This window comes from Primulina eburnea, chromosome 3 (assembly GCF_022965805.1).
Source record: "Primulina eburnea isolate SZY01 chromosome 3, ASM2296580v1, whole genome shotgun sequence".
Lineage (NCBI taxonomy): Eukaryota > Viridiplantae > Streptophyta > Magnoliopsida > Lamiales > Gesneriaceae > Primulina > Primulina eburnea.
The window spans coordinates 50,960,294-50,978,707 of record NC_133103.1 but is presented as its reverse complement, the minus strand read 5'-3'; the positions used below and the strand labels follow the sequence as shown (position 1 = coordinate 50,978,707).

Sequence of the window (18,414 nt, the reverse complement as noted above, 5' to 3'; positions counted from 1 at the left end):
TTTCAAGGAGTTAGAATTTGACGATTATAGTTTGATGGAGATCAAACAAAAAGCTTATAAAAGAGTTTATGAGCTGATTTCATATAATGGAAGAAATGGTAGTTAGCATGTTTTGCTAAATAAGAAAGGAGAGTAGAACTGCCTATTTTGTGAACCGATTCACTATTATATAATAAGCAAAAAAAGCCAAGAAAACTTGTAATATTCACTTTCGTAAAAAAGCATACATCGGTACTTTAATTAACATATCTTATCCTAATTAATATGCTCAAGTGAGCAAAGCTATGGCAAATCCAACTCAAAGGGAATATATTCCTTGAACAAATGTATACTGTACTATGAATTTTAACCATTTTTTTTTGGTCGCCTGTGCTTATACATACATTCTCCAACAAGCCAACACACACTTCAACTCCTGTGCAGTTTGGATTGAGGAATCGGACTTCGCGAATGAATGATCGCAGCAGCAATGGCGAACGACTGCAAAACTGAGAGATTCGACTGAAAATTGATGTAAAACAAGCCGTCATGTATATTCACCATTTTCATGACGGGAATGGTCTGTTTTGAACCCTGTAAAAGGATGCCGAATGGTTAGCTCTGTGCTTTACTGCATGAGAACTGCTGATTGATGCATATAAAGGACTCGAAATAGTTGACGAAAGTAATCATCTCGCAAAAAAAGTAACAAAATAAATGAGGCACGTAGTCGATAGTAAAGTTCTTATGAAGCCATTCGAACTTCTTATACAGATCAACATGGATTCCGAAGTAATATGGTGAGAAACATAATGTCATGTAAGGCTCCTTTACATATTTGAACCAACCCATTACACCTCTTCACTCGGACCATTTGCTCCAATGGTAAGCCGGAGTCGAATTGATATCATGTATCTCTTTGATCCATAGGATAAGCAGCAAATAAATGAAGCTTAACTGAATTTAACTATGAAATACTATGTGTCTATTTTCGTTTTGCAAGAATGACCAACTCAGTGACATTCAAATTTTTTGGATATTTCATGAAAGAAGATAATAGATGGAAGAGTTAGCATACCTGTATGAAGAGATCAGTTGAGTTGCATTCTTGTGAATCATCATCTAAGCGGGATAAATCCGTGCAGCTCGACTTGGTGTTGAGAATTGTCAGCGGGCAGCCAATATCCCATCCCCCACAGTCACACCGGCCACCATTGATCCAACGCTCGATAAGACACGAAGGGCCACTGTTTATTGTTCTCGGTCCACCATGAAAACCAGCAGGAATAAGAACGTCGATTGTTGTGGAGCGTTGCACAGAATTTTGAGTACATTTGGAGGGCATCGAGTTCTCTAAAGAGGTCTCTAAAGACGTATTATTTCCGGGTTTCTTGAGAAACTTCATTCCCCATCCTCCAAAATCAGCCACCTTACTATTGCCAAAGACATGATCTTTCACGACAATGGCAGCTGACTCAATATCTTGCACATGCTTACTTTCTGCACCATCCTCGTATTGATCTAAACTTTCCTGTGTTTCTCGAGAAGGGTTTGAAGATGCATCTTCAAGAATAGCACGAGGTGCCTCATTCTTGTAGAATGCTCTGTGCTTATACGAGCGACTAGACCTAAAAACGTCCACAACTCTCTTAGCCAGCATCTTGTTCTTCTTAAGGGTGTGATTCGAGGTTTGTATCTTCCCATGATCATCGTGGTTGGAAACAGAAAGAACAAACCGAGTTTCAATGACGTCTGAGTTATCTGAACATAATGTGATTGAATTAGAAACTCGCATAGTGCCAACTTTTTCCAAATAAATTTCACAGGAATTGTTTCCTTTCTTGCCCCCTTTCCTTGAATGGAAAGTGTAAACACAATCCAAAACTTTATCATCTAAAGATTCGACCTTGGACAAGTCGGCTACATAGACCTCTGGCCTATCATCCACGGTGTAAACATAGTGCGGTAGCCCATTTTTCCATGCACATGTTAGCATTCCTTGATACATGGTAGCGGACGTGGAACAAGACGACTGATCTGAGCTACTTGAGTTTGTGCTTGATGTAGAAACAGCCCTTTTGTGCACAGGTTCAGATACATATTTTTCATCGGGAACTGTTACTTTATGAGATGATTTGTTGTTTAAATCATTAGTAGAGGCGAGTAGATAAGGATTAACCGATTCAGTATCAACATGTAAACTTACTTTCCCATCTTCGACACCATTATCTAACGACCCAAATCGTTGAAGCAAAGGGCTTTTCATGATGTTGATCATACTTGAGCTACGGGTAACAGGGTTAAACGTCCATTCACCACTTGAGTTTACCACAACATCCGTTCCAAACGCAAAAGACGGAGATTCAACAGTTAATCTACCCATACTTTTGGTCAAATTACTTGCATCACAGGACAATGTATCCACTTTTGAGGCGATATTCCAAGCAGCAAACTTACGTATTGACTCGAGGCAACGAAGAGCATACTTCTCATCAAAGTTTGTAATATGCTTAGGAATACTATTATGTAATCCATGAAAGTTTTGAAAGAAGAACTTACTAGGTGTTGCATATACACATGAACTTTGAATGTTTAATATCAGAGTTTGCTCAGGCTCTGGTTTTCTACAGCATTTTCGCGATACAAGAATCCCCCCTTCTTCTAATTCAAGATCTTCTGTAGTACAAATCATAGTATTTTCTTTGTTTTCCCCATTGTCTCTCGGTTCGATACTCATGCTCTGTCTTATAGCTTCAAGGGAGAGGTAATCACTCAAAATCAAATAAAAAGTGCTCTTTTCACTCGTAGCTTCTACTATATACTGATGTAAAATTTAGATCCAAGCAACCTAATACATTACTCATCCCTGAACCAATCTGGAAACAAAACAACAAAATCAGTTGGTTTTATTCGGTTTGAAAGAAATCAAAACAAAACAGCTAAGAAATATGTTTGAATCTCGATTAGAGCGACCGGACTCGATTCATGTTTCAAAATATAGTCAATAAACTCTAGCTGATGAATTTCCATGCACCTGCTTCTGATGAAAATGATTATTATATGCGTGACAAACAATTTGAAATTTATAAAAACATAACCTCTCTTAGATAACAAAAAGATAATTAAATACAGAAACTGACTTTTGACAAATTTCTCTCCAGCAGGTTCTTGTTTATCAACAAAATAAAAAAAAATCTAGATCAAACCTAATCACCAAAATTAAACCTGCTTAAATCCAGAATCTTGCCAACAAAATACCAATATTTTTAGTAAATTTCCTTTAAATCAAAAGAAAAAAGACTAAATCATTTCAATAACCATATATGGAGAAACTATCACATAAATTATATGTCAACATAGCTAAATAAGATAATTTAAGAAACACAACCCACAATAAAGTTGCAAACTTTATACCAAAAAACAACAGTAAAATCATATTTCATGCATCATATATCACGATTCATGTGAAGTAAGTTCTTCACCAAAAGAACTAGATTTAAGGCTTGAGCAATCTTCTTCCAATCCATCCTCAAAAACAGTGAAAAAAACTAAACAAAAACCATACAAAACTCAATTTCAAACCATACCCACAAACTAAAACGTCATTATTATCAAGAAAACGCATCATTTAAGCTCAAAATGCAATTTCACATAGGAAAAAAATATGGGTTTCAAAGGAAAAAACTTTACCGATCTTCACATGAAAGAACCAGAGCATGAGCTGCACCACTCGAATCTATTAAACCCACAACTAGAAAGAAATTACTGATTTTACACAGAATATAGACTCTGATTCTTCTATAAACAAAAAAAAAAATCCAAGCACAGAAACCAAAAGACTGCAAGAACATAAGATTTGAGGAAATGGAAAGAAAAATTTTCACTGAATAGTATGGTTATAAATCAACTTATGCCGCGTTTAATCTTGGAAAAAAATTTAATGGTAGGTCCCCCTCTTGCCCGATTCTTGCAAATTTCATGGTCAAATCGAAAGCAAAAAAAATTAAAATTAGAAAATACACCAAATGGTTAAACCTATAGGCTATATGCACCTTGCATTGTGTGCGTACATGGGATTTGTTAGTGAAAGTGACGGGGTGTTTCTTGATACATTTTTCTATACAAATAATGTTTAGGGAGGCAAAAGATCTTGAAACGAACAATGTTTAGTCCAAATATCGCTTTCTGAATTAAATTTTTTATAGTACTTTATAAGATTATGAAAAGGATTAATAGATTAATTTATGACACAGTCCTATATTGAATATTTTGATGATTATAAAATGTAATAAAAATTTACAATATGATATTAATGAAATAAAATAAATAAAAGGGGTTGAAGGATGAAAGATGTATGAGCTGTTACGCATAAGAAGTACAAAATTCACATGCCTCATGGGGCCACAGGGAAGCTAACGCCATGAAAAACAAAGCACATATAAAAAGGAAAGACAGAGACAAATAAATAATGGGACCCTTTTGTTATTTCTCATACACGTGATGTGGTGTGGCTACGTATTTTTTTTGTGATTAAAAAACAAAATAACAACAAAATTGATATGAGATGTTTTCACGGGTCAATTTTGTGAAACAGATATTCTACATGGGCCATCCACAAAAAAAGTATTATTTTTTATGTCAAATATATTAATTTTTATTGTAATATGGACATAATTGATTCGTCTCCCGAATAAAGATTAATGAGACCGTCTTATGAAAGACTTACTCAAAGAATAATTGTTACATATATATGTTAGAAAAATAGCATTTTATACCCTCGTAAAAAAAAAAAGAACGCAAAATCTTCTATACAAAAAAATAATAGGCTTTTACATCTTTGTTTTATAAAATATCAAACACACTTTGTTAGAACATTTATGTTTTGGAGATTTAAAAATTCTGTTGATCCAACATATAATTACATAGCCTAGTCGAAATGAATTTACGAAGAAAATTGATTATTCATGTGTACATGTGTTTCGGAAGCAAAATTGTTAATCAGAACCCTACCGATTGTCTAAGCTATATTGTTAGTGTATTAATCAATGGCGAAGGATAAATGATAGAAGTCAAATTGATATAAAGGATGGTCGCTGACAAAAGCCGAGATGACCAAAGAACAACTAATAGAAAAGTACAGCTCGGTAGATCAGTTAGTCTAAACAACGGACATTCCCTGAACATATGTTGATCATTCCTAAAGAGCATATCCCAGCTAATAATAGCATAAGATCTCGCGTAACAGCTTTTTTAGTCTGTTGAATCTCACAGTTCATGTGCACTATTCTTAAGTGTATTATATGTCTAAAAAGACGATGACATGGCACAACGACATCTATATTTCTAACGGATTTCAAGATTAAAAAAGACGACTGTTGCAGACGATGCCTATAAATAAATCATTCATGCATATTTACGAACTCTCCTTCTCGCTTCAATATTTATGTGTGTCTAAGAAAAGTTTTTCGAGTTCAAAGTAATTTTCAAGAGCCCAACTTATCATAATAAGCACGTGCTGATTTTCAGCAATATGATCATTAAGGATCGATTGTGCTTCTAATTTCATTTGAGAAATCACTGTAAGTGAAAATAAGACTTTTGAAATCTCCAAACATCCATAAACAAACTTATGTTATTTACTTATAAGTTATTCTACCATAACTTTCTATTTAATAACCTAGCTGATCACACACTTTAGTCATTTAGTGTTCAGACCTAAATTTCGCACATTGACAAACTGCTGACTTATTGATTATTGATATTCAATCGAAAAAAATTACATTCCAATGTTACTAACACAACTAAAATATTTTGATAATTTGCTTAGATTATTTATTCATCTCCTCTAAACAAATCTCCGATCCTAGCCAACTTATTAAAGATTGTGGTTATAAAACCAAAGCATATTTACACATTTTGCAATGGGTGATATGTCTGATTTTTTTTTAAACAAAAACATATAGTTTCAAAATAAATTGATTTTAGTGTTTAGTTTTTTAGTTTGCTATTTTAATTTCTTTAATGTTTCGGAGATATTTTTTTATTTAAAAATAAATAGAATCGCTGGTAGATTATAAATTTCGCAATAAAATTATTTTTTAGAAACCATGAAAATTTAAATTGAAAATACTAATTTTTATACATAACACAGTGAAAGTTGGTGAATATTTAATTCCAAAAAAAAAAAGAAAATGGAACTAAAACAATCTTTAATTCATTTTGGGAAAGTAAAAGTATATTTCCAAAGTTGAATAGAAGCTTTGCATTAACTTTTTATGAGATGTTGTGTTCTATAGAGGCAAGTTAATTCATTCATATTATTTTTGCAATAATAGATTTGATTAAGGGTGGCATTTATTGTGCCCATCCCTCTTCAAGAAAGTATATGTTTCTTCAATTTTTGAAAGTTTGGAAAATAAATCTATTTTGTAAAAACATAGCATTCTTGGTTGGGGATTGAAAGCCAAATGGAGTATTCAATTATTGAGTTTGTGGGAGAATGATTTCACAAAGATTGCAATATGAAAAAGTCCAAGATTTAAGATACTTTGAGGGGGCATGAGTTGGAATTATTTTAATTTTAAAATAGAATATATATAAAATTTTATTTTAAATTTTTTATTGAAAATTTTATATATGATGGGTGGGGTTAAATGATTATTTTTGGCAAAAAAAAAAAACTTTGATAGATTATTTATTTAGTTATTTTGCGAAATAAAGAAAGGTGGCCCTTTTCATATAATTTAATTACCATTTATTGAAAGCCATATATTCAATTATTGAGTTTCATGTGGGCGGATAATTTGTAAAGATACTTCGACGGGCATAAGTTCCAATTATTTTAAAATTTTTAAAAATAATATTTATGTATTTGTAGGTCGAAGGATTAATATATAGTTTTTTTAAAAAAATAATTGTAACGACCTTTTATATAAAAGTTATTTTGCTAACAGTATCTTGTATACAACGAAATTGTATTTTATAAAGTATTTATTCATTTATAATTTTTACAGAAATTCCATGCATAGCTTGGTAAATAAGCACTTTTTAAAATATTTTTTTAATAAGTTAACTTTGATATCCATTTTTCATATGATTTTTAGCCCTTATTATTCAGAGAGACTTCACACACACACATAGTTTTGATATGATGCACATCCATAATATACATTTATGTGAGTATTAATGATATGTCACGCACATATTAGATGTTATAAAACATAGAAAAATTACATATCTAATAGGTGAATGTCACATCAACGGTGCTTAAATAAATATGCATAGTAAGTGTACAATATATCAAAACTCAGGGGCGGCCCTGGGGTGGTCAACATGGGGCCACCGCACAGGGCCCCAGCTGGAATGGACTGAATAGGGCCCAATTAAATTGAGGTTATGAGTATATTGGGTTGAATATTTGGACTTTGGATTTTATCTTCAAATTTTTTAAAATCAAATATTTTAAAATTTAATAGTGGGTAGTGTGTTTATCAATCGGACACTTCAAATTTTCATGTTGATCCTTACATCTAAAAAGAACCACCAAAATAGAGTAACGATACTGATTATTAACAATGTGGAATATAATGTTTTTTTATTATAGATATTAGTTTATCTAATCAAATAATGAAATTTTCTTTATATTATTGATTTTAGTATTAGTTTTATATAAATACAAAGGACTTTTTTTTTTTGCATCAGGCCCTTCAAAGTCTAAGACCGGCCCTGTCAAAACTTTATACGTATATATAAGGGCCGATCTTAGGTTCTATAGGTCCCGTGCGAAAAAAAATTTGAGCCCTTTGTAATTATATATAAAAATAATAATAAAATCAATGTTATAAAATGGATTATGTAAATTTGCTTTAAATTCTCCCAACTTAACTTAAACGTGCATTCAGTCACTAACAGAAAAATTACGTGTTTGTACTATTTGATGCACACAAACAAAATGTTTGCATTTCTGAGCCCACATCTCTTTTATTTGATGAAAATCGATAAAAAAAATATCGGTATTATTATATGATATTTGAGTACCAGCTGTTTCAAATTTGATATTGATATATGATTTTTGAGTATTTAAATATATATAACAAGTATTGATATTAATGACAAATTTATCTTTTAATATGAAAATCGGTACAAAATATTGAAAGTATGATATTATTATATGATGTAAGAAAAAATAGATATTTATGTAAAAAAATATGTCATGACTGCTGCTTAAGTCTTTATCAGTTACACGGTGAATGGCTACCCTGCATGTTACTTTTTAGAACATTAGATTTGTGAAACTTAATTAAACTTTCTTTTAGTTTGTGTGTGATATTAACAACTCTGTCTATTAATCTGTTGAAAAATAGTTTATGAAAAATTGTTAACTCCGACGGAGGCCTGTGCGGCAGCACTGTCACGCCCCGAAATCGAGACGTGTCATCAGGGTTATTTAACAATTTAAAATCATATAACAACAAGCCACATAATATATAAAATAGCCAAAGGTCAGTCTATTACATAAATCATATCATTGTCTTTACAAAACTTGAACAGAATGTGGAAGCATAAAAATAATAAAACGAATTAACATGACTGATCTTATTATGACTTGACATCTTCACCATCTCCAAAAGTATTCTTGTTCTTCTTACTCAATTTGTTCTTTGTTCTTATATGATAGTAGGAAATAAGGGGTAGGTATTTGGAGAAATACTCAATAAATGAGGGTCGATCGTGCTTAACACTTATCAAGGATGTATATACAAATAAATTATCATTATTTTAATAATAAGCATGTTGAATCCAATACAAACAAAATACGAACATAACACTGAAAATCATCTATTTTTTCCATGATCTACGGATCAGTCTCCTATATGTTACTCCTCTAAAGGACGAGGCCAAATAAACAGTTATTATATCACACCGCATTAGGGTCATATCAAATCAAACAACGGAATTTCTTTTGCCACTTCTAGCTTGACTCCTTATAGTGCATTTCAAATAATTCAAACATTCTTCGAATATCATAGTTAATAGCAAGTAACAAACGGGTTTCAAAGATAGCATATCAAATAGAAACAGATATGTCATGCCGATCGAATTTTCGAAATCATATGTAATTGAATTTTTATAAAAACTTTAAGCCCACTTAAAAAGAATATAAGTGTGCAAACTTAATATAAAAAGGCTCACTTACTTAATTATTATCTTCAAAAAAATGAGAGATTAACAACTAAAAAGTCGAACACGAAAGCTGCTGGATTGCCTCGAACTTGGCTTTTTGCAAAGTTTCAAGATGGCATAAACTTGGCTTCAAGATGCCGCTGAAATATCGTAATTCCAGCAGCACTTCTCGTTTGAAATATAGCACACTTTGATGCTTTTCAAATTGCAAAGATTTGGTGATATTTTGATGGTGTTTCCCCTCAACATTTGGTCACTATTTATAGGTGAAATGATCAGCTGAATAGGCAGTTGTTACCACTCAATAATGACTGTTAATGGACCTTAAATTATCTGTTACAACTCATCCAAACCAGCTGCTTATGTCCATTTAAATTTTCGAATTTTGAAGGCTACATGGCTTGTATTTTAAAATTGCTGAACAATGAGTCAAATAAATTTTAATCTTCTTTTAGAGGTGCTTCATGATTAATTAATGCTGCTCGCGCCAATAATTTTTGCTAATTATCAAATGCCATTTTAACTTTGTATTAAACCAGTAATTAATTACATGGTTTTCAAGTGAAATTAATTAAGTTTTATAAATAATATTTGAAACATATATATACTTGACTTAATATCCAAAAGCAATTTGAAGTAGTTTTAGGAGACTGTTGAAATGCTGAAGACAATTCAAAACTCAAAAGTACTGCTTTTGGACTTTAGTTAAATTAATTATTTTCTGTTTTTTTTTAAAAAGTTCAAAAACACCAAGATACTAAAAATATATTTGAACATTGAAGCAAGTTCTATAAATGGATCGCAAACATAAACACAGGAAGACGATGTAACTGAACTAGCTTAGGCGCTTTCCTTGCGGCATTTTCTCATGAGTAAAGAAAAAAAAAATTATATATTTCACAAATATATTTTTATCATTTTACCAAAATGTACCGTTACACTCTTTGTAATACATGAAAATTAAACTTTTGACCATGACTTTGATATCAATTGAAAGTTTATTATTTTATTAAAAATTATAGTTAATGATAACGATGCAACTCAAAATTTTAAATGATATGTTAATTCAAACATCAAATGATAATTTCTTTCCTAGAAGGCTATAATAGACAATTATCGTACCCGAACATGATTTATGTTTTAAACTCTGTATTTGTCTTAAATGAGGGAAGCGAGGGCGACATCGACTAACTACAGTTGTCCAGAAAATAATTTGAAAATTATATAATTTTAATTCACTTTACGGATTTTTTTTAAAAAAAATCCTAAGTATGCATTGCCCATCAACTGTTTGGGCACATAAATACAAATAAATGACGATGGTGATTGAGAAGAATATGTATTTTGTAACACGGTATCATTGATTTTTTTTAGTGAGATAGAAAAATCCGATCCAGAATTAAAATGAAAAATAATACTTTTACAATAAAAACTAATATTTTTTGATGAATCAGATCAGATTGTAAATAAATATCATAAAATTGATCCACGAAACCATCTCATAATAGTTTTTGTGGATTGCGAATAGTTTTTTTTCATTAAATTTAAGTTTTTTTGGATAGAATTAGGTATGACATGTGGAAAACACATTGACTATTACTCCAAATTAAATAAAATCTAAAAGAATATTAAAGTTGTTGCCAATAGAAATATATATAAAGTTGTCTCCTTGTGATGTGGTTTATTATTATCCATTAATTTGAGTATCCACCTAATTTGAAGAGGAATCTAATCTAAACTAAACTAGAGAAACATGTGAATGTTAGAAAAATTGTTACATTTTATTATCCACCTAATTTGAAGAGGAATCTAATCTAAACTAAACTAGAGAAACATGTGAATGTTAGAAAAATTGTTACATTTTATTATCCACCTAATTTGATAATGTTATCAAAAAAAATTTCCCAAAAAAAAATAACTTTTTGATTTATATTTAAATTGAAAATTTCAAAATTCATTGTACCAGTTTTTTAAAGTTTTTTTTTGCATATGTTGTAAATTTGGGTTGGCCATTATATTCAAATATAGTGCATGATTCAAGATTTTAATTGGTTCATTGTGCTTTATCTAAAGTTCCACTTTTCTAGTGTATCCAACACTAGTTATCCTTTTGTAATTAAAAAAATATTTAACCTTTTCTTAAGGTGCACAAATTCAAGTTCATGCCACATACCAAACTTTTTACAAACATTTCTAGGACTTTAGCATTAAATATTGTTGTTGTTATATTAATAGTACAATATACACTATTTTTTTCGTTTTAAATATGAACATGGTTGACCTGTCTCACGAAATATGAACATGGTTGACTCTTCTCACGAATCAGACAAATATTTTTCCGTGAGATGAATCAACCCTACTCATATTTACTAAGTAGGCAAAAACTTGTATGACACGGTCTCACGGGTCGTATTCGTGAGACGAATCTCTTTTTTGGGTTATCAATGAAAAATTATTACTTTTTATGTTAAGAGTATTATTTTTTATTATGAATATGAGTAGGGTTGACCCGTCTCACATATTAAGATATGTGAGACAGTCTCACATGAGATCAACTCTACTAAGTAATATTATTGACATAAAAAATAATATTTTTTTATAAATGATTCAATTAAGAGATACGTCTCATCATTTTCGTGTGTGTGTAATATCTATTATATAGATTTTTAATAAATAATAATTCAAACAATGAAACTAAACAAGAAACATGGTAAAACGAGCCTCTCGATCAGTGTGTGTATATATATATATATATATATATATATATATACTGCAAAATTTGGAAGTCCAAATTTATTTTAAATATTAAGTTGCCTCCAAAAGCATTGACAAACGAATTCAGATAGCTTCTGAATCTTATGTGTCCATTTATGCTTTTTTCCATTTTCTTTGAACAATTTTTTTTTAAAAAAATATTATCCCAATTTTCAGGCATTCTGTCCTGTCTGCTTGTTTTTTAATAACTTTTCCAGACATATATTCCCGGTATTTTTTAAATTCAAATATTAAAAAATACATTAAAATTGGACCAAATTTTATTTTATTCTAAAGTGGTTTGCTTCGTTGATAAATTATTAAATTATTCTCAAATGGGATGAATGAAGTGTGAAGTAGTTGTATTTTGAATTTTATTGATTGGGGTAACATTAATTATCTACAACCCCTAATTAACAACCTTAGTAAATATTCAAAATTTTAAAATTTGTTGAGTTGAGACTGATAATTTGAAGAGTGAGTGGTCTCATGTGAGACCATCTCACAGATCCTAATTTGTGAGACGGGATAACCCTACCGATATTCACAATAAAAAATAATACTCTTAGCATAAAAAGTAATATTTTTTCATGGATGACCCAAATAAGAGATCCGTTTCACAAATACGACACGTGAGATCCTCTCACAAGTTTTTTGCCTTGAAATTTTCTCATCATCTTATTTTCCTAAAAAAATTGTTAATTTTTCATTTCGTGTAGAAATATACTTGAAAAGTAATATTTTAAATGATATTATCTTCTTTTTTTCGAGTAATAAATGATCGTTATGTACTTGAATAGTGTGATAAGTAGCAAGGATATAATAGTGAAATTAAATCTAAATATGTAATGGATAAAATTGAATTGAGAAAAAAGAAGAAGAAGAAAGAAATATCATGTGAAATTGTTTAGATAAAGTGATAGAAATTACATTTTATTGCAAATTGATTTGTAGAGTTTTGTTTAGATTTTGTATTGAAAAATAAGAGATTCTTACTTGAGCATTTTAAAATATCATTGAAGTCTGAAGAGCCTGTCAGATTTTGAGTTCGATATCAATTATGACATGATATACATATATATGATGCTCAGCTATCGTATCCAAATTCGTATCCATCAATGAGGTGATACTCATATATTAGATGTACAATTTGGATTTGTTTCATCACATCCAACATATAAATATTACTTCATTGATAAGCATCGAGATGCTCATGATGAGTGAATGAAATATCAAAACTATATATATATATATAGATAGACTGAGTTCAAACAAATGCAGTTTCTTCAAATTATGCTGACGTCAACCACTTGCATATTTCAAGAAATGCAGCCTAATTTCAAGGGGATATATCACGACTTGGCAAAAACTTGTGTGAGACGGTCTCACGGGTATTATTTGTGAGACGGATCTCTTATATGGGTCACCCATGAAAAAGTATCACTTTTTATGCTAAGAGTATTACTTTTTATTGTGAATATGGGTAGGGTTGACCCGTCTCACAGATTATGATCCGTGAGACGGTCTCACATGAGACTCACCCTCACGACTTTGGATAAAATTATAATCTGTCACTTTTAGATTATGAGTATATAATATAATGTCAATAATTTCAACTCTAACCCCAAAAAAAAAATTATTTTCTTTACCTTGAAATGAGGGAATTAATGTCACACTGTTTTTTTCCCTAAAACAAAATAGGTGTAGTGAAAATGGCCATACTCCAATAAAAAAACAACAACTAATAATTGACCAAATTTTGATGTTATATTTTAAATTGTTTTTACAATCCTATTTCAATTTATATGATTGGGTTTCTTTAAAAATCCAAGGCTCTATCACAAATAAGGTTTGGTTCACTGTTTCCATTGTCATAAACTTACATATCTATATTTATCTTTTTGAAAATTTGATTATCTCTTTTGTCAAATTCTAATTTTGTTTGTTATTTTTAGATTTTTTAAGTAATTTTAGTATTTTTTACGTGGTATTGAATGTGACACCGATGTAGGCATTTAGAGCTATGTTCCATGACACGTTTAGAATCATATCAACATTATTGATTAAAAATATTAAAATTGGAAAAATAATTGAAATATATATGAATGAGACATAAATTTACTAAAACCGCAATGAAAAAACAAATATACACTGACTATAATTGTAATTTTCTTATTTTTTTTAAACGAAAAATAAATTGAAATTTGTGAACTATATATTTTCCTAAATAGGGGAAGATTTATTATTGCTGTAGACATCAATTTCATGTCATAATACACTGGATTAGTCAGTTTTTTTTCCCTATTATAAAAATATAATTATTTTTGAAAATGGTAGAAAATTTGAATCCTGAATAGTTTTGCATTGGGGATGAAGCAATTAGAAATGTATTTTTGGGGAATGGATAAAAAAAATGTATTTATATTTGTTTTTGTTTTTGTTTTAAAATGAAAATACTTTTTTTTTTGAAAAAGCAAAAAACATTGCATTAGCACTATGTGTTTGTATGTGGTAAAATGAGAACATAAATGGCAAAAATATAATGAATAGAAGTTAACTTGAATGAAGATCAGAATCAACTTTCAGAATGCATGCTTGTTTTGATAAAGGAATAGCATGTGTTAAGAATGAAGATGGAAACACGACCCTGATATTATTGTACAGTTCGAACAAATTAGAGTTGTATCATTACCACTAACTATAACTTTTAATAAAGCTACGAATGTTCGATTCTACCATGTATCGAAGGGTTAGATAAATGACTAATACTTACTAAGCTTATTGATAAAAGTTCACGGCAACCAAGCTTGATAAAATCCACAGACTGTGGATTCACCATCAGCCCCAGTCAATAACTCATCCATGGCGCCATCAATCGCATCCCTGATTCAGTTCTATCGACGCTTGCGTGAGCCAAGTCTTGTGGATTATGCAATTGTCTGTGTTCTTATGTACACGGACACAGGAAGACATGATTCAATCACAACGAACTCCAAAATCTAAAAAATATATTTCCTGGTTTTTGAAGAAAGCCACGGGAAGGTTACACCAAGTCTGAAAGAATTTCCAATTACCACCCACTGGTCCTACTAGATAATATAGATAAGTTGAGTTGATAATTTTCGATCTACCAAAAGACGACGTGGACCGCCCAGCTAACAACTCAACTTTACATATCTCCCTTCGGGCATAAGGTCCAAATGGTGCAGATACACATAATCAAGGAAACAATTTTCTAAACCTGTCACTTATTTACAAGTTGCAACTGCATTGGATGGGATAGAATTTTCATAAACAAGACACGGGTATGCAAAGAGTTCAATTACTCTGTAAGTTTATTCTCATAAAATCTTAAGAACACATCCTCCTAAAAAAAAAGACAGAATACATACAAAGATTTATGACACCATGCTCGAACAACTCGGATTAAAATTGATGATGATTGGTGAATTGAGCAATTGCAAAAAAGATCAGGAAAGCATGTCAATTTGCCACAAAACACGTGTCTCCATTTTATTCTCCAACCCAATCTTCTGGAGTAGCTAGGGAGTATCAAATTGTCAATACTTTTTTTGGTTTGATTTGATATTTAATCTGTCACACAAAAATATGAAAAACCAAAGGAAACCACAAAGGCAAAGGAATTCACTTACTAGAATGCTAGAAACTTTCTAAAAAACATGGCATCGACATCTCAGAATTCAAACTATTACACAAATACCCACATTGAAAATCCCAACACAACCCGAATCCCGCCCCAAAAAAATCCCAACCTGCATTTTTCCCAACCTCAGTTGTCGGGATTTTTCCATCCCGATCAGTGTCGAGAGAGGAATCGAGAAACTAATATCCTCCCGAACGTATTCTCGATCCGACTCAATTTTTTTAATTTTTTTTTAAAAAATATTATGATATTATTAACAGGTTTGAAGATTGTCATTTTAAATAAAATAATATTAGGTTGAATCCTATATAGAAATTGACTAACATATTTTAAAGGATTAGCCCATAGATGACAAATTTAAGGCTTAATTATATATAAAAAATTATCATTAATTCCTCCCTTCAGCCTAAACTTGCTCAAGAGTAAAATGACCACATTGTTATTCTCACTCCTATATATATCGTGATATCTTCTCAGTACCCGAGGAGGTCCCAAACTTTTGGGATATCCTCTTCCTACCCGACAAGATGCTGAACTTTTGGGTCCCGATATTAACGAGTACGGGATCGGGAGAAAAAAAGATTTCCGATTCTTATCGAAACGGAGATTTGTAGGAAAGCTACGAGACGGGTCTCGACCCAATCCCACCCCTAATTACACTAACTTTGCACAAGACGGTCCCAATTCAATATTACACAAACCAAGCTTAAACACAAACAAAGGAAGGCTCTCCACAGGACACAAAATGAATATACAAGAACATAAAAGCAATAAAAGTACACGAACTACTCCCAGATTTCTCTAGTTAGTAATAAGTAGTTGTACATTTGTACCATTTGTGATGATATTGTAGCACTTATAAACAGAGCAATAAAGACCACAGAACAATGTCAATTTTCCACAAGATCAGAGTGTCTCCATTCTATTCTCCAACACAGTTCTCTGGAGTTGCTAGGAGCCTCAAATTGCCTAATCTTTTGTTTTGAATCATTCGATCCCTATCACACAAAGCTACTAAAAACCGAAATAAACCACAAAAGCATAGGCAATCCCCTTGCTTGAACACTAGATATATTTTACTTCTAAAAGACAAGCATAGGCGTCCCAGCTTGAACGATATATTTTAAGACAACTAATCATCAAATAAAACCGAATAACACAAAGCATAGTATTACACAGATATATTTAAACAACACCACACATAACCAAACTATTACACGTACACACACTGTAGCAATCTCTTCTTGCTTACTACTCCTTTAAATTACTAACTCCAACCTAAATTACAATCACTTTGCACGAGAGGGTCCTAATTTAATCTTGGAGTAATTAAGTCTAAACACAGGCATACGATCTATATACAACAATATATAATACCCGAGAACACGAAAGTAATTGGCATCATAACTGAAAATTACACCACAGAATTAAGAACCATTACAAAGCACATAAGAGTCCAAATATACATTTCAAACTGGTCTTGTATATTGTATTCACAGACGGATGACTTCTATGTACAAAGTATTAACATGGTTCAAGAACATGTGCAATCATATACTCATAGAAATAAAAATGGAACACCTTTTGAAACTAAAAATGTCTGTTGCAATAAATAACTCTAAACTTATTATCACTTAGGCAGAACGAAAACCCAACAATTAGCAATAAATTTTGAAACTTATACGTTCAATTCCAATCACAAGCACCACTAAAGCATAAAATATCCGTGGCAAAACATAAAGTTTTAGACATCATAATTAGGAGAATGAAACCCAACAATCAGAAATAAAATATGAAACTTTTGTGCTCAATTCCAATCAGAAGCACACATGATAAACCATAAAGCAATCAAACTACAATGCCTCATCTCCACAAGGTAAAATCAGGTTTAAGCAGATATTCAAGCAAACGCCAATTATACCCAAATAAGTAAACAAAGCGACAAGATCCAATATTATCTATCAAGATCCTAAATCTCAAAAAACATTATAAAGTCAAACAAGCAATTAAAATCCATCACTTCGGTGGGCCGGGGAAAGCAGGTTGCGCCGGAGGGGCACCGAGGAGGGAGTTTTGCTGGAGCTCAAGTTCGTTGAACTGCGCCTCGCGCTCCATCTCAATGATCAGAGGAAGCCCCAGCACAATGAAGGTGGTTGCGACGATCCAAGCCGCCTTGCCCGTGCTTTTCAGGAGGCGCTTCGTGACGTAGGACACATCGGAAGCGGCGGCCTTTCCCTTCTTCGCGAGCGAGGAATTGGAGATTCGGGATATGACGCCGTCGCTGCCGCTTTTTCTGCCGCCTGATCTGGCTAGAGAAGCCATTGCTGGTTGTTTAGGGTTTGGATCCAAAACCCCGAGCGCAGTCTTCGTGCAAAGGATAGGATTAGAAAATTAAGAACGGGTTTGGAGATTTATATTTAGCCAAAATACAACTTTTATTTTTATTTTAAGGACAAAAATACAGGGATAATACCCATTTTCGTCTTTTTCGTTAACCGCTTTTCCCATTTCAGTCCCTCATGATTTTTGACTGATTAATTAATCCTTCATGTCTTCAAAATATTCTCGAATTGGTCCCTACCGTTATCCTGTCGTTAAGGCTAACGTTGACTTGACATTAGCGACGGTTTGACTTGACATTAGCGACGGTTTTATAAAACCGTCGCTAATTTGCGACGGGTTTTCAAAACTTCGTCGCTAATTAGCGACGGTTTATATTTTCATAAAATAAAAAAAAAATTTAATAATGTAAAAAAAAAAACTTAGAATCGGACTATGCTAACAATATTAATGATCTTAACTAACACTTAGAAATTTACAAAAAATTAAAGCGA

The 18,414-nt window shown here is 31.6% G+C and overlaps 2 protein-coding genes across 3 annotated transcripts; both read right to left on the bottom strand.

Annotated features, from left to right (window-relative positions):
* Positions 1-191: 191 nt before the first annotated feature.
* Positions 192-3,977, bottom strand: LOC140827831 (uncharacterized). 2 transcript variants are annotated; one of them, XM_073190688.1, is made up of 3 exons: positions 3,665-3,977; positions 1,058-2,845; positions 192-573 (listed from the first exon to the last, which is right to left on the bottom strand). In XM_073190688.1, the coding sequence occupies exons 2-3, from the start codon at positions 2,714-2,716 to the stop codon at positions 409-411; spliced, it is 1,824 nt and encodes a 607-aa protein (XP_073046789.1). In that variant the 5' UTR covers positions 2,717-2,845; positions 3,665-3,977; the 3' UTR covers positions 192-408. The 2 variants fall into 2 exon arrangements, with proteins under 2 accessions (XP_073046789.1, XP_073046788.1); XM_073190687.1 differs by having other exon boundaries at positions 1,058-2,855; positions 3,670-3,977.
* A 13,389-nt stretch (positions 3,978-17,366) lies between these two features.
* Positions 17,367-17,988, bottom strand: LOC140828555 (mitochondrial import receptor subunit TOM9-2). Its single transcript, XM_073191488.1, has one exon. It carries the CDS (start codon positions 17,900-17,902, stop codon positions 17,597-17,599), a length of 306 nt encoding a protein of 101 aa, XP_073047589.1. The 5' UTR covers positions 17,903-17,988; the 3' UTR covers positions 17,367-17,596.
* Between the last annotated feature and the right edge of the window lie 426 nt (positions 17,989-18,414).

Excerpts from the sequence above, each read along its gene's own strand:
- LOC140827831 (XM_073190688.1), bottom strand. The coding sequence starts at position 2,716 with ATGAGTATCGAACCGAGAGACAATGGGGAAAACAAAGAAAATACTATG. Across the intron at positions 574-1,057 it reads CAACTGATCTCTTCATACAG|GGTTCAAAACAGACCATTCC; the intron begins GTATGCTAACTC and ends ATCCTTTTACAG.
- LOC140828555 (XM_073191488.1), bottom strand. The coding sequence starts at position 17,902 with ATGGCTTCTCTAGCCAGATCAGGCGGCAGAAAAAGCGGCAGCGACGGC.